The sequence below is a fragment of the Giraffa tippelskirchi genome, chromosome 7, assembly GCF_054371585.1.
Source record: "Giraffa tippelskirchi isolate mGirTip1 chromosome 7, T2T-mGirTip1v1.2.pri, whole genome shotgun sequence".
In the NCBI taxonomy this organism is placed as follows: Eukaryota; Metazoa; Chordata; class Mammalia; order Artiodactyla; family Giraffidae; genus Giraffa; species Giraffa tippelskirchi.
Window position 1 is genome coordinate 6,778,426 of NC_137281.1, and position 16,025 is coordinate 6,794,450.

The 16,025-nt window shown below is 45.3% G+C and overlaps 1 protein-coding gene across 1 annotated transcript; it reads left to right on the forward strand.

Annotated features, from left to right (window-relative positions):
* Positions 1 to 2,501: 2,501 nt before the first annotated feature.
* Positions 2,502 to 12,662, forward strand: IZUMO2 (IZUMO family member 2). Its single transcript, XM_081514906.1, has 7 exons — positions 2,502 to 4,946; positions 5,133 to 5,207; positions 8,859 to 8,945; positions 9,189 to 9,209; positions 10,585 to 10,665; positions 11,915 to 12,041; positions 12,556 to 12,662. The coding sequence occupies exons 1-7, from the start codon at positions 4,715 to 4,717 to the stop codon at positions 12,596 to 12,598; spliced, it is 666 nt and encodes a 221-aa protein (XP_081371032.1). The 5' UTR covers positions 2,502 to 4,714; the 3' UTR covers positions 12,599 to 12,662.
* The last annotated feature ends 3,363 nt before the right edge of the window (positions 12,663 to 16,025 follow it).

The window sequence follows — 16,025 nt, forward strand, 5'->3', positions numbered from 1 at the left end:
TAGTTATCCACACAGTCAAAGGCTTTGGCATAGTCAATAAAGCAGAAATAGATGTTTTTCTGGAACTCTCTTGCCTTTTTGATGATCCAGCGAATGTCGGCAGTTTGATCTCTGGTTCCTCTGCCTTTTCTAAAACCAGCTTGAACATCTGGAAGTTCACGGTTCACGTACTGCTGAAGCCTGGCTTGGAGAATTCTTCCCATTAACCCCAGATAATTCAGTTAGAATTAGAATCACATCTAATTCAATTCAAATGATACCCATTGGCACCATCTATGTGCTAGACCAGCGATGTCTAATTCAAACATAATTCAACCCCCACATGTGATTTCAAACTTTCTGCTAGCCAAAATAAAAGGTAAAAAGAAACAGGTGACACTAATTATAGTGTTTTCTTTAACTCAATAGATCCAAAATATCACTTCAACTTGCAACCAATATAAAAATTATTGAACTAGTTTACCTGTTATTGTACTAAACCTTTAAAATGTTCTCAGGACAGCCCAGGTCAATGTAGACACTAGTTTTTTCATTAAAAACACTTGCGCTCTATTTAGATTTCATTACATTTACAGTTGAAGAGGTAGATTCCCATACTTAAACGTTTTTCCAAACACGTTTAAAGGGTTCTGATAACTGAATTGAAGTTCCATTTTTTTTTTTTAAATCTAAGTTTGAATAGATTACAGGTTCCCTCCTAGGGGTTGGGGACATGCTGGTAAAGAAGATACACATGGTTCCTGGCTTCCAGGGGCTTATCAGATGATATAAAAGAAAGACAAAAATAATTATAAATTATAATTAATGTTATGGCAGAAACTACAGGATAATGAGTTAGAGTTAATGGCAAACCACCACGACTCTTCAGCTAAAAATAGTTTTTACATCTTTAAAGGTTAGTCATGTATGGACGTGAAAGTTGGACTATAAAGAAAGCTGAGCACCGAAGAATTGATGCTTTTGAACTGTGGTGTTGGAGAAGACTCTTGAGAGTCCCTCAGACCGCAAGAAGATCCAACCAGTTCATCCTAAAGGAAATCAGTCCTGAATATTCATTGGAAGGATTGATGTTGAAGCTGAAACTCTAATACTTTGGCCACCTGATGCAAAGAACTGACTCATTTGAAAAGACCCTGATGCTGGGAAGGATTGAAGGTGGGACGAGAAGGGGATGACAGAGGATGAGATGGTTGGATGGCATCACCGACTCAATGGACATGAGTTTGAGTAAACTCTGGGAGTTGGTGAGGGACAGGGAGGCCTGGTGCGCTGCAGTCCATGGGGTCACAAAGAGTCGGACATGACTGAGCAACTGAACTGAACTGAGCTGAAAGTTTAAAAAAGTCGGAATAATATTTTGTGACATGTGAAAACCATGCAATTTGAATTTCAGTGTCTATAAATAAAGTTTTATTGGGACACAGCCACATGTTTTCATTTCCGTATCATCTGTGGCTGCTTTCCTATTCGGAGAAGACAATGGCAACCCACTCTAGTACTCTTGCCTGGAAAATCCCATGGACGGAGGAGCCTGGTAGGCTGCAGTCCATGGGGTCGCAAAGAGTCGGACATGACTGAGCGACTTCACTTTCACTTTTCACTTTCATGCCCTGGAGAAGGAAATGGCAACCCACTCCAGTGTTCTTGCCTGGAGAATCCCAGGGACGGCAGAGACTGGTGGGCTGCCGTCTATGGGGTCACACAGAGTCAGACACGACTGAAGTGACTTAGCAGCAGCAGCAGCTTTCCTATTACAGTAGCAAGAGAACTGTGGATCACAAATCCTAAAATATTTACAACCTGGCCCTTTTGGGGTGTAGGCTGATCCCGAAAACAGGATAACAGAGGGAGACATGCTTTACAGGGAGGAGTAATGTGGGAGGACTTCTCAGAGGAGGTGAAGCAGCAAAGTGTCAGGAGGCATTTAGGAAAGTCCGAATATGGTTAAAACAATCAAACCAATGTTAAATATCTTGAGCGTGAATTTACTTCCGGTTTTCTAGATACCTTGTATAAGCAGAATTATGCAGTATCTGTCTTTTGTGACTGGCTTTATTCCACTTAGCATAGTGACCAGCAAGGTTCATCCATGCGGTCACATATATCAGAATTTCCTTCCTTTTTGACTGAATAATATCCCTTTGCATGTGTATACCACATTTTGTTTACCCATTTGTTAGTTGATGGGTCGCTTCCACATTTCAGTTTTTGTGAATAATGGTGCTATGAAGATGGGTGTACAAAGATCTTTTTCAGTCTCTGCTTTCAATTCTTTTGGATAAATACCCAGAAGTTGAATTTCTGGATCATGTAGTAATTTTATTTTTAATTATTTGAGAAACAGCCATACCATTTTCCATCGCAGTGGTGCCATTTTACATTCCCAATAACAGTGCACAAGGGTTCCATTTCTCCACATCTTTACCAACACTTGTCATTTGCTGTTTTTCAGATGGTCGCCATCTTAATTGGTGTGAGGTGGTAGCTCATTGTGGCTTTTTTCATTTCATTTTTTAATAATTTCTTTTATTTATTTATTTTTGGCTGTGCTAGGGCTTTCTTTAGTTTTGGAGAGTGGGGGCTACTCTCGAGTTGTGGTACCTGGGCTTCTCATTGTGGTGGCTTCTCTTGTTGCAGAGCACAGGCTCTAGGGGTTCACAGGCTTCAGTAGTTGCAACATGTGGGCTCAGTAGTTGCAGTTCACAGGCTCTAGAGCGCAGGCTCAGCAGTTGTGGTGCACAAGCTTAGCTGCTCTTGGCACATGGGATCTTCCTGGACCAGGGATCGAACTCGTGTCTTCTACATTGGCAGGAGGATTCTTATCCACTGCACCACCAGGAAAGTCCTCTCACTGTGGTTTTCATTTGCATTCTCCTAATGCTCAGTGGAGGAAGGCAATGGCATCCCACTCCAGTGTTCTTGCCTGGAGAATCCCAGGGACAGGGGAGCCTGGTGGGCTGCCGTCTATGGGGTCGCAGAGTCGGACACGACTGAAGCGACTTAGCAGCAGCAGCAGAATGATCAGTGACATTGAGCATCTTTTCAAGTGCTTATTTGCCATTCTTATATCTTTTTTGGAGAAATATCTATTCAAATCCTTTGTCCATTTTTAATTGAAACTAACATTTAATTAATCTCTATATGTTATATTTTCTTTAAGAGATCTCTAGTCTTTCCTAGTCTATTGTTTTCCTCTATTTCTTTGCATTGATCCCTGAGGAAGGCTTTCTTATCTCTTCTTACTGTTCTTTGGGACTCTGCATTCAGATGGGAATATCTTTCCTTTTCTCCTTTGCCTTTAGTGCCTCTTCTTTTCTCAGCTATTTGTACGGCCTCCTCAGACAGCCATTTTGCCTTTTTGCATTTCTTTTTCTTGGGGATGATCTTGGTCACTGCCTCCTGTACAGTGTCACGAACCTCTGTCGGTAGTTCTTCAGGCACTCTATCATATGTAATCCCTTGAATCTATTTGTCACTTCCACTGTATAATCGTAAGGGGTTTGATTTAGGTCATACCTGAATGTTCTAGTGGTTTTCCCTACTTTCTTCAATTTAAGTCAGAATTTTGCAATCAGGAGTTCATGATCTGAACCAGTCAGCTCCCAATCTTGTTTTTGCTGACTGTATAGAGCTTCTCCATCTTCTGCTGCAAAGAATATAATCAATCTGATTTCAGTATTGACCATCTGGTGATGTCCGTGTGTAGAGTCTTCTCTTGTGTTGTTGGAAGAGGGTGTTTGCTATGACGGTCTTAAAGTTTGCAAAACTGTTAGCCTTTGCCCTACTTCATTTTGTACTCATATATATATACATGGAGAGAGAGATACAGTTGCTGCAACTGTTAATAAGGTATATTTGAGTATTTATTGTACTGCTCCTGCAAATTTTCTCTAGGTTTGAAGATTTTTCAAAAAAAAAAAAAAAACAACCCAGGGGAAAAAGCAAAGTACAATTTCCTCTTCTGTGGAGTCACTGAATTTGTTAAATATTTATCGAGCACCTAGGGCGTGTCAGACGTTGGACAAGAGCAGTGAACACAACCCTGACCCCGGGGCCCTAGCATTCCAGCAGCTCATCATACACCACAAGGTTTATTTGCCTCTCAGCACTTAATGCTGTGTCAGGATCTTATTTACTAATCTGTTTGCTAGGTTTTACATTTCTCTTCCCGGCCACACCTCCTTCCACCTCTGCTAGAAGGAACCCCAAGAACAGGAACTGTGTCCATCTCCTTCAGTCTGTCTCCAGGGCCCCCTACATAGTGGGCTTTCCACTGACATTTCTTTAACTGTAAACTATGTGAGTCGAGACTATCTCTGTTTGCCTCCGAGCTCCCTCAGGCGCCTAGAACTGGGCCGAGCACATAGTTGGTGTTCAAAAAATGTCCGTTGAATTAAAGAATGTGAGTGCTGAAGAGAGCAAGGATCTCCTGCTTTTCTCAGCTCTAACCCGTTTCTAGAGGAGCACCTGGCACATACACAGTAGGTGCTCAGTACACATAAGTTGAAAGAATGAATGTTAGATCCAAGAGGGCGGGGCAGAGACTTCTGGGTTTTGAAGACTGTCTCCTTGGCTCCCAGCTCCACGCCTGGCACACAGTAGGTGCTCAGCCAACCCGCCTCAGCGCACTGTCCCCTGGGCCTCCCTGACCCCGCCTCTGCCTGAGGGGCGGGGCCGACCGGGGTTCCCTCTGTGACGTCACAAAGGCCCCGCCATGCCTCTGGCCTGGGCCCTTCTGCTGCTCTTGGGCCTGAGCGCCCGCCGAGACTGGGGCTGCCTGCAGTGTGACCACTCGGTGCGGGAGGCCCTGAGGCAGCTGCGCCTCGCCCTCATCCCCAGCCGGTTCCAACAAGAGCAGCTGCAGGCCCGCGCTCAGGCCGTGCTGCTGAGCATGGAAGGGGCTTTCTTCCGGGACTACGCGCTGAACGCCTTTGTGGGCAGAGTGGGTGCGTGCTGGGGCGGGGAGAGGGCCCTGGACCTTGGCGAAAGGGACCAGTGGGGTAGCCGGAAGCTGGGCGGGGAGGCCACGCCCTCGAGAGGGGAGGGCGGGGCCAGTCCCGAAGGGAGATGGAGGCGATCATCGCTTGGCTTTGCCAGGGACCCACGGGAATTTCCTCCTCTCTCGTCCCCAGGGATAGACCATCTGGACCTTGTGGCGTCCTTTGTCAAGAATCAAACAAGCAACTTAATGGCTAATTCTCTGAGAGGTAGGAGCTAATAGGGAAAACCTTTTCCCAGCCGCCTTGTCTCTCTTCCCTTTCCACCGGTCCACTAGGGTGGGACGTTCTGGGAGAATAGCATTGAAACATGTATATTATCATATGTGAAACAGAACACCATTCCATGTTCGATGCATGAGACAAGGGCTCAGTGCCGGGGCAATGGGATGACCCAGAGGGATGGGATGGGGAGGGAGGTGGAAGGGGGGTTCAGGAAGGGGAACACATGTAAACTCATGGCTGATTCATGTCAATGTATGGCAAAAACTATTACAATATTGTAAAGTAATTAGCCCCCAACTAAAATAAATAAATTTATTAAATAAATAAATAAATAAATAAAAGCAATCGCACGTATAGCCTTTACTGTGTGTCTGACAGAGTTCTAGAAAAGCCTAGGACAGTTCATCAAGGTGGGCGTTGTTGTGACCTGCCCTTTACGGAGGGGAAGACTGAGGCTCAGAGCGGTTAGGAGACATGCCAGCCCCGGTTTTTTTTTTTTTGCAAATAAAGTTTTATTGGAACACAGCCACACCCATTTATGTATGTATTGTTTATGTTGCTCCTGCTCACCAAGGCAGAGCTGAGTAGGGACAATGACCATATGGCCCTTAAAGCTGAAAATATTGACTGTCTGAACCTTCACAAAAAAGCTTACAGCCGCAGGTCTCAACTCAGGCTGTAGGCTGGAATCTCCTGGGAAACTTTTAAAACAGTCTAGGAGCCCAGGCAGCAGCCCCTGACAAATCAAAATATAGGGGACAGGGCCTAAATATCAGTCATTTTTAAAGCTCTCACCTTTTAAAAAAATGATTTTTATATTTTGAGGAAATTCTAATAGAAAAGTTTGCATGAATAGTACAATAAGCACCTATACACCAGTCTTTTTTAATATTTTTATTTGGCTGTGCCAGGTCTTAGTAGCAGCATGTGGAATCTAGTTCCCCAACCAGGGATCAAACCGGGGCTCCCTGCTTTGGGAGCACGGAGTCTTAGCCACTGGACCACAGGGGAATTCCCACAATGTTCTTAACATTTCACTACATGGTAACTTATTGCCACATTTGGTCAGTGTGTGTGTGTGTGTGTGTGTGTGTGTGTGTGTGTGTGTGTGTATGTAACCATTTCAGAGTTAGGGACACTTCAACTCTAAATTCTTCAGCAGGCAATCTCCTAAAAACAAAGACAGACATTCTCTTGCACAATGAATGTAACTTGGAATTTATATTACAGTGTATACAGAATTATAATTCCATACTATCACCTAATAATTAATCTTCATTCAAATGTCACCAATTGTCTCAATCGTGCCATTCATCGCTAGCTTTCTTTCAGTCTTGGATCTGTTCTGATTCACTTGTCTTTTATGACAATGGCATTTTTGAAGAGCCTTGGTCAATGATTCTACCAGCTAATATTATTGGAGGTTGGCTGCATAGGCATGGAGCACCCAAGTGGCTGATCTTAGTTATTCTGTCTCCAGCTCCCCCAGATATCAACCTGCTACCTTGTGGCCCACAGCCACCACCATGAATCACATCATTAGCATAGACTACATGCTGTGGCCCAAGGTTCCCAAGTAAAGAAAGACACACTTGACAGGCAGGATATTCCAAAGGTAACCTCTAAGTTACCTCCCAGGAGTCAGGTGAGAGCCAAAGCTTTTGTGGACTGTGCACATTTGGACCGTTCAGGCCTGCTGAGTTAACCCTTTACTGCACAATATGTCAAATGGGAACAAATGCCATGGAGAAAAGAATAAAGCAGGGACCAGGGGATAGAGAGTTCTGGCAATAGGGGCGAGGCTTGCAGGTAAAAATGGTTAGGGGACTGGTGGTCCAGTGGTTAAGACTCTGCACTTCCACTTCAGGGGGCATGGGTTCAATCCCTGGTCTGGGAACTAAGATCCCACATGCAGCGTAGTGCAGCCAAAAATAAATAAAAGAATGGTTTTAAAAAAATAGGGCAGCCAAGAAGGATGTCACTGAAAGATCAGCATGTGAGAACAGATGTGGAGGAGAGGGGGAAGCAACTATGAAGGGGTAGAAGTCTAGGGTAGAAAGCTGAAGGCAGAAAGGATAACCACTGTAATACCTGAGATGGGTCAATGATTGGCATATTCACAGAACCTCAAGAAAGCCAGGGAGGCTGGAGTGTAGAGAAGAGAGAGCAAGGGAGAACTGTAGAAGATGAGATTCTAAAGATAACAGGGTGGGCATGCATAATAGTACCCATTAATTGGTAGGGACTTATAATAGTAAGGACTTTTGACTTCTACTCTGGGTCACATAGGAGGGTTCTGAGCAAGAAGCATGATGCTAGTGAACTGCCTGAGGTCTTAATGAGGTCCCTCTGTCTGCAGAGAACAGATTTAGCAGGGCAATGGGGAAGGCCGGGGGACCAGTGGGAAGGCTGTAGCAATCAACGGCCCAGGCAAGAGCCGATGATGGCTGGCAGCATGATGGCAGCAGTGGAGGGGGTGAGAAATGTTGGATCTCTGGACCCTCTTGAATATTCACAGACAGGGTCTGCTCACATGCACGTTGACAAATCGCATGTGAAATGTAAGAGAAAAAGAGTCAAAGCAGCAAGGATTTTGGCTTGGGTAACTAGAAACATGGTGTCTCCCTCTACGAAGATGGAGAAGGCTTCGTCTTCATAGATGGAGTTGGAAGTGGGTTTGGAGGAGGATATCAAGGTTCAGTCTTAGACTCATTGAGTTTAAGATGCCTGTTAGGCATTGAAGGTGGAGATCCTGAATGGGTAGTTAGATATATGCCCCTGGATATCAGTGAGTGGTCTAGGTTAGTGACACCAGCTCAGGAGGGATCAGTGTATAAAGAACGGTGCTGTCCAATGGAGATATGTGAGGCACAAATAGTCACACAGGTAATTTAAAAATTTCTGGTAGCCATATCTTTTAAAAAGGTAAACAGAAGCAAGTAAAATAAACTTTCATAGATTTTATTTAACTGAATACCTAAAATATTACCGTTTGAACATGAGATCAACACAAAAACCATTGAGACATCGTACAGTTATTTTTTTCATACCATGTCTTTGAAATCCAGCATACATTTTATACTAACATCATCTCTCAATTCAGACTAGCCCATTTCAAGTGCTCAATCCCCATGTGTATCTAGTGACTGCCATATTGGACAGTGCATGTCCAGGTAAAATACAAAGCTATTCAGCTGGATGAAATCGTAAAGGTGTGAGTGTAGACAGAAGAAAAGAGGAGAGCAGGTCAGGGAAAAGGAGAGGAGAGGTGCTCGAGTCCACCCTTCTATTACTTACCAGATGAGGAAACTGAGACCAAGGGAGGATGGTTTAGCCTGGGTCCCTGCAGTGGATCAGAAGGTAGATGTAGGTCCTCCAGGCCATAGATTTGCCCAGTGGATCCAGAGGAATAGACAGTCTTGCTTAGAAAAGGAGTTTCCTCATCCCTCCTCTCTTCTTTTAAATGTTTGTTTTGGCTGCATCTCAACTGGGGATAACCCTGCCCTCGGCAGTGAAAGTTCAGAGTCCTAAACAATGGACTGACAGGGAATTCCCATTACCCCCTCTCTTTGAAGCTGCAGGTGGGGCGGCTTGCTGAGGGCCTCCCACCAAAGAAGGATCTGTTTCTTTCCTCAGATGAGCCTCTGCTGGATGAGCTGGTGACTCTTAGGGAGAGGGTAACCATGGAACTCAAGAAAGTGTTAAGATCATATGAATTAAAAGGTGTGGCATCTCTCTCCACTAAGCCCCCTTCTCCCCTTCCTCATCATCATTTGATTCCCTTCTCCCACCTTGTCTTCCAAATTCCTCTCTCACCTCCCCTATGACTCAGCCTTCTCAGCCTCTCCACCAAATTCCCTTCTCTCCTTTTCCAATCTCACTCCTTCCTCCCTTTCCCAGTCCTTTCCCATTAAATTCTTAAATTGCTGGCCCAATCTAAGTCACCTCTGTTCTTTTCTCTTGCAGCCTGCAATCCCAAAATTTGCCGTAAGTCCTGGGTTTATTGTCTGTTCTTCCCTTTGCTACCCTCCTACCCTTTTGGGCCTCTCTTGATGGCTCAGCTAGTAAAGAATCCACCTGCAATGCGGGAGACCTGGGTTCCATCCCTGGGTTGGGAAGGTCCCCTGAAGAAGGGAAAGGCTACCCACTCCAGTATTCTGTCCTGGAGAATTCCATGGACTGTATAGTCCATGGGGTCACAAAGAGTTGGACACGACTGAGCAACTTTCACTTCACTTTACCCCTTTTGACTTTGTCCCTCCCAAATCAAGCCCTGCTATCACACCTACCCCAGCTGGTGTTTCCTCCACCCCAAAGCTATGGCACCAAGGGACATCTAATTTTTGAGGGCTTAGGAAAGTCATTGCAACCTGCAAAAAAGGATTTGGTGGGGGTGATTTTAGGCTAGGGTAGGCTATGTTGTCAGAGAAGGCAATGGCACCCCACTCCAGTACTCTTGCCTAGAATATCCCATGGACGGAGGAGCCTGGTAGGCTGCAGTCCATGGGGTTGCGAAGAGTCAGACACAACTGAGCGAATTCACTTTCACTTTTTACTTTCATGCATTGGAGAAGGAAATGAAAACCCACTCCAGTGTTCTTGCCTGGAGAATCCCAGGGACGGGGGAGCCTTGTGGGCTGCTGTCTATGGGGTCGCACAGAGTCGGACACGACTCAAATGACTTAGCAGCATCAGCAGCAGGCTATGTTGTAGTGAAAAATAAACCCCCACACCTCAGTGGTTTAATGGAAAAAAGGGGTATTTCTCTTTTGCCAAAATTCCATTGAGAGTTGAACAGATCTTCCAAGTGGCTCAAGGATCCAGGCTGCACCTATGTCATGGCTGCTAAGCTAGCTTCAGAAGGGAGAGTGAATAGAGAATCTCACAGGGCCTTTTATAACTAGGTCTGGGAGTGCCATCCATCCCTCTGCCCACCTTCCATTGGCCAGAACTCAGTCACATGGGTGCAACCTACTGCAAAGGAGCTTGGGAAATGTAGTCTTCCTGTGTGTCAGGAAGCAGGGAAGACAGATGAGGGAGCAGGCCGCCAGTCTCCGGGGGCAGCAGAATAGGAATAGAGAAGTACACACGTTCTTTCTGTAGACATTTAATTTAAAATTAATTTAACATAATCACATGTCTACCAACTGAATGGTAAGTCAACTACACAACTGAGTTCCACTCTTCAGTAATTATGTACATATTATTTTTAATGTGACTCATCAGTGCATTGAGCAAAATGGGACCTCCAAATTCAGGAAGACCAAGGGACTCCTCCTTTTCTTTCCCCTTCTGCCTTCTTGCCCTTTGCCAGTCCTCTGATATCTCCTCTCATCCCACTTCTCCCTTTCCTCTTGCTCAGGCTTGCTGAAAGAAGAAGTCCTGGATTGTTTACATTGTCAGATGACCAGTCCCAAATGCATCAGAGAAAAGTACTGTTTCAGTAAGCTCCTGGGGTAGGGGAAGGCATGAGACAGGTGCATGAGAGGTGAAGTCAGCCACATCCCAGTGAATACGGCTTTTTAAAAAGATGTTTATTTATTTATTTGGCTGTACCAGGTCTTAGTTGCAGCCTGTGGGATCTAATTCTCTGATCAGGGATGGAACACATGGCCCCCTGTATTGGGAGTGTGAGCAGAGTCTTAGCCACCCGAACACGAGAGAACTCCTGAATATGGCTTTTGAGGTCTCCCACATACAACCTTGAACCCTTCCCTTACCATTTGATTACTGTGTGGCCCAGAAGTTGCTTCCATATTCTGAAATCCACTTTCCTCCTACTAATTGGAAGACCCCTCTGTAACTTTATAGTGCTTCTAAGGCCAAAATGCCAGGTACTGGAAAAGCATTTTATTTATAGCCAGTGCCATACTTGGGGAGTATGGCAGGATATGCTGAATTCACTCATTCAGAGGCTATAAAAATATATATCTTTATAGCACAGAGCATAATACAGTGAACTGCTATAAATCCATCAAGATTGAATAGTCATGTCCAACCTTTTCACATGCTGTTCCCACTCTCTCTCTCACTGTTCCTCTCTCTCCCTTACTTCAGTAAAGTCTTAGAATTCCAGAACTCCCCAGTCGCACACTAAAGGATCACTTCACTGTGAAATATGGGCTTCCCTGGTGGCTCAGATGGTAAAGAATCTGCCTACAATGCAGGAGACCTGGTTTGATCCCTGGGTCAGGAAGATCCCCTGGAGAAGGACATGGCAACCCGCTCCAGTATTCCTGCCTAGAGAATCCCATGGACAGAGGAACCTGATGGGCTACAGTCCATGGGGTGGCAAAGAGTCAGAACTGAGGGACTAACATTTTCACCAAGTCCTCTCCACCGCCACCCCCAGCCCCCATCCAATGAGATGCATTTGGCGCTGGGCTCTTCACTGTCAATGTGCTGCGCTGCGCTGACTGCTCCATGAGGGCAAGGCTGTTTGCCAAAAGAATTCCCAGCAGTGTCCCAAAAGCTTAGAAAGGTTCCTGGGACACAGAGTATGAGGAACGGATGAATGAAAAAGTCAGACCCAGGAAAGGGCAAGGACCAAGCAGGGAGAAGGGAGAGAGAGGCCCGACCCTGGCCAGGTTGCCGAGTGAGCAGGTGGGTGTGGGTGCATGCCTAAGGAAGGGTGATGATTTGGAGGTCGGGCTGTTTCCCCTCCCTCCCCACCGCCCGCCCCTCCACCCCAGTCGACGGGCAGCCCCGCATGGACCTGCAGTATCGTAGGAAAAATGAATTCTCTTGGAATCCCGGCCTGTTTGGCAGCATCATTTCCGTGTGTCTGGCTCTCTTGGCCTTCGGTGTCATTGTGGCTTCGTAAGTCATCCCTGCCCTCTCCCGAGGTCGCCAGATGCCCCCACTGGGGCCCTCAAGGAATGGCACTGCCCTGGATCAGTCACTGTGTCATTTGGGAATCTGCTCTGCAGTCATTTTATCCCTCTGTCTCTGTTTCCCTCTGTCTCTCCGCCCCTCTCACTATTTCTGTTTTCTTTCTTTCATATCTCTCTGTCTATCTCTCTCTCTCCTCTCCGCTTCCTACCCCACCCCTGGGCCCCATTATGTCTTTCCTGGGCCCTCAATCAGAGCCTCCTGTCTATTTCTCTTCTTTCTGTTTCCACGTTTCATACCCTCTCTCCCAGTCCCAACTTTTCTCTCTTCCCTCCTCATGTAACTGATTGGCTGAGAACCCTGGAAATCCGCCCGGAGACTCATGATGTCACTGGCTGAGCCAAATAAAGCCAATGATTGGAGGGAAGGTTTTGGGTGGTCGGTAGACCTGGTGGGGTCTGAAGTTCTTCTTCTAACCGGTGGGCTTTTTCTCTCTGACCAGGGCTATTACATACAGGCGAAACCGAAAACTCCTGCTTCAGTAGGGTGCTGGTTTTGAGGTTTGTAAGGGGAAAGGAAAGGAAGTTTATTAAAGTCTGTGACAAATTCCTCAGTGTCTCCATCAGTATCTGGAGGACTCGGCCTCAGCTGGTGTCCAGCTCTGCACACCTGACTGAGTGCTTCTCAAGGGTTGGGACCATGTCTCACTCATCTGTTGATTCCAATTACCCTAATTCAAAGTAGAAGTTATTTAGACTTTCAAGAGTGATCGATAACCTACGATGAGGACTTGGAGGGGGCAACCATTCCTACTTTTGAAAAAAAAAAAATGCATCCGAAAGGAGAAGCACCGTCGTGTGACCATAAAGGTCAAAAGCTTGCCACCTGTTGCCAAGATACCAATTTTAATACCTGCACAGTAGAGCTCACTTTGGGGCGGTTTTGAAGAGAGATAACAGAGGAGGTGACCTCTGAAACAGAACCATCTCCAATTGAGAGGATTTTAGAGTTGTTTCCAGCCTCTCTAAGCGCAGGCATACTTCTCAGGCGGCCGCAGACGCTGGTTCCCTTGGCCACATAGCTCCTGATGCGCTGGCCGTCCGCTTCACCTGCACTGCTGGCCTGTGCTTGGAGGTACTGCAGCCCCTTCAGAGACGCTCACTTCTTAAGCTGGTGGGCAGACCAGGCCTACCCCGGGAAAGGTTTTAGCTTGGGGGGATGAGGAGAGCCTAAGCTGGTGGCTTCAAAATGCTTTTTGCTTGAGTAGTAGTGTTTCGGTTTTTAGAAATATCTTCACACTACAGGTCCAGCCACTGCCTAAGTTCCTGGGAATTTCCTTGGAGCAATGCACAATAGACGGGTACTTAAATTGTTCATAAATTATAGTGTGATAAAAAAAATTATAGTGTGATGAGAGCTCCAGGAGAGCTCAGTCTGGGGTGGGAGAGACAGATAGTTACCTAATAATTACAATACAGCAATTATTATACTATCAAGGTGGTGGGAACCCAAGGCTGGGAGTTGCCAATTCTGGCTAGGCCAAATGGCAATGAAATGGAGCAGGACTCCATAGTCCTTCCCCCCATGTCCTCAGCCAGCCTTTTTTTTTTCCTGTGGAAAAACTTCAACCAAAGAATAAGCATCATCATAAAAATGAGAAAATGCAGAAGGAAAAAAAAACCCAACAAGACTAAATAAGAGTTTAGTATTTAAGCATGGTTAAGGAACTTTAGTTCCTTCTCAGGGGTTATAGCTAATATTCTGAGCCACATCCTATGAGCTGTCTTGTAGATATTTAAATACCACCCCCATCACATGGAAGAAGTTATCTACATGATGGCCAGACTGTAGCTGTGACATAAACTGCCACAATTCTGAGAATTGGCCTCAAGGAAATAGGAACAAATCAATCTTGGAACTGAAGATTAATTGTACTTAAAATAATCAAGATGACGCTAGTCAGACCACCGATGACCAACTTCAAGATGACTGTCAGAGCTGACTGTGCTGTTTCTGCATGTAGCCCCCTCGCTCAGCCTATAAAAGCTTTGTCCACTGGTTGTGGGGGGAGGTGTCCGCCATCCCCCCAAGTTCAGTTCAGTTCAGTCACTAAGTCGTGCCTGACTCTTTGCTACCCCATGAACCGCAGCACGCCAGGCCTCCCTGTCCATCACCAACTCCCAGAGTTTACCCAAACTCATGTCCATTGAACCGCTGATGCCATCCAGCCATCTTATCCTCTGTTGTCCCCTTCTCCTCCTGCCCTCAATCTTTCCCAGCATCAAGGTCTTTTCAAATGAGTTAGTTCTTCTCATCAGGTGGCCAAAGTATTGGAGTTTCAGTTTCAGCATCAGTCCTTCCAATGAATACCCAGGACTGATCTCCTTTAGGATGGACTGGTTGGGTCTCCTTGCAGTCCAAGGGACTCTCAAGAGTCTTCTCCAACACCACAGTTCAAAAGCATCAATTCTTTGGTGCTCAGCTTTCTTTATAGTCTAACTCTCACATCCCTACATGACTAATTGAAAAACCATAGCCTTGACTAGATGGACCTTTGTTGGCAAAGTAATGTCTCTGCTTTTTAATATGCTGTCTAGGTTGGTCATAACTTTTCTTCCAAGGAGTAAGCGTCTTTTAATTTCATGGCTGCAGTCACCATCTGCAGTGATTTTGGAGCCCCCAAAAATAAAGTCAGCCACTGTTTCCCCATCTATTTGCCACGAAGAGCAATATTGCATAGGAACCTGGAATGTTAGGTCCATGAATCAAGGCAAATTGGAAGTGGTCAAACAGGAGATAGCAAGAGTGAACGTTGACATTCTAGAAATCAGCGAACTAAGATGGACTGGAATGAGTGAATTTAACTCAGATGACCATTATATCTATTACTGTGGGCAGTAATCCCTTAGAAGAAATGGAGTAGCCATCATAGTCAACAGAAGAGTCTGAAATGCAGTGCTTGGATGCAATCTCAGAAACAACAGAATGATCTCTGTTCATTTCCAAGGCAAACCATTCAATATCATGGTAATCCAAGTCTATGCCCCGACCAGTAACGCTGAAGAAGCTGAAGTTGAATGGTTCTATGAAGACCTACAAGACCTTTTAGAATTAATACCCCCAAAAGATGTCCTTTTCATTATAGGGGACTGGAATGCAAAAGTAGGAAGTCAAGAAACACCTGGAGTAACAGGAAAATTTGGCCTTGGAGTACAGAATGAAGCAAGGCAAAGGCTAATAGAGTTTTGCCAAGAGAATGCACTGGTCATAGCAAACACCCTCTTCCAACAACACAAGAGAAGAGTCTACACATGGACATCACCAGATGGCCAACACTGAAATTAGATTGATTATATTCTTTGCAGCCAAAGATGGAGAAGCTCTATATAGTCAGCAAAAACAAGACTGGGAGCTGACTGTGGCTCAGATCATGAACTCCTTATTGCAAAATTCTGACTTAAATTTAAGAAAGTGGGGAAAACCACTAGACCATTGAGGTATGACCTAAATCAAATCCCTTATGATTATACAGTGGAAGTGAGAAATAGATTTAAGGGACTAGATCTGATAGAGTGCCTGATGAACTATGGACAGAGGTTCGTGACATTGTACAGGAGACAGGGATCAAGACCATCCCCAAGAAAAAGAAATGCAAAAAAGCAAAACGGCTGTCTGAAGAGGCCTTACAAATAGCTGTGAAAAGAAGAGAAGTGAAAAGCAAAGGAGAAAAGGAAAGATATTCCCATTCGAATGCAGAGTTTCCCCCAACTTGCCAGTATCCAAAACAAAGTACATTTTCTTCTCCACCAGCCTTGTCTCTTTATTGGCTTTTGCGCAGCAAGCAGTATGATCCCACTTTCACTTATAGAAATAGAGGCAAGTTTCCTACAGGAGGCTGTAAGAGCTTTTCCTGCAAGAAAAGTAGGAATTTTCCAAAAGTAGAAGAGAAAGGATATTGTGGACAGAGGGGAC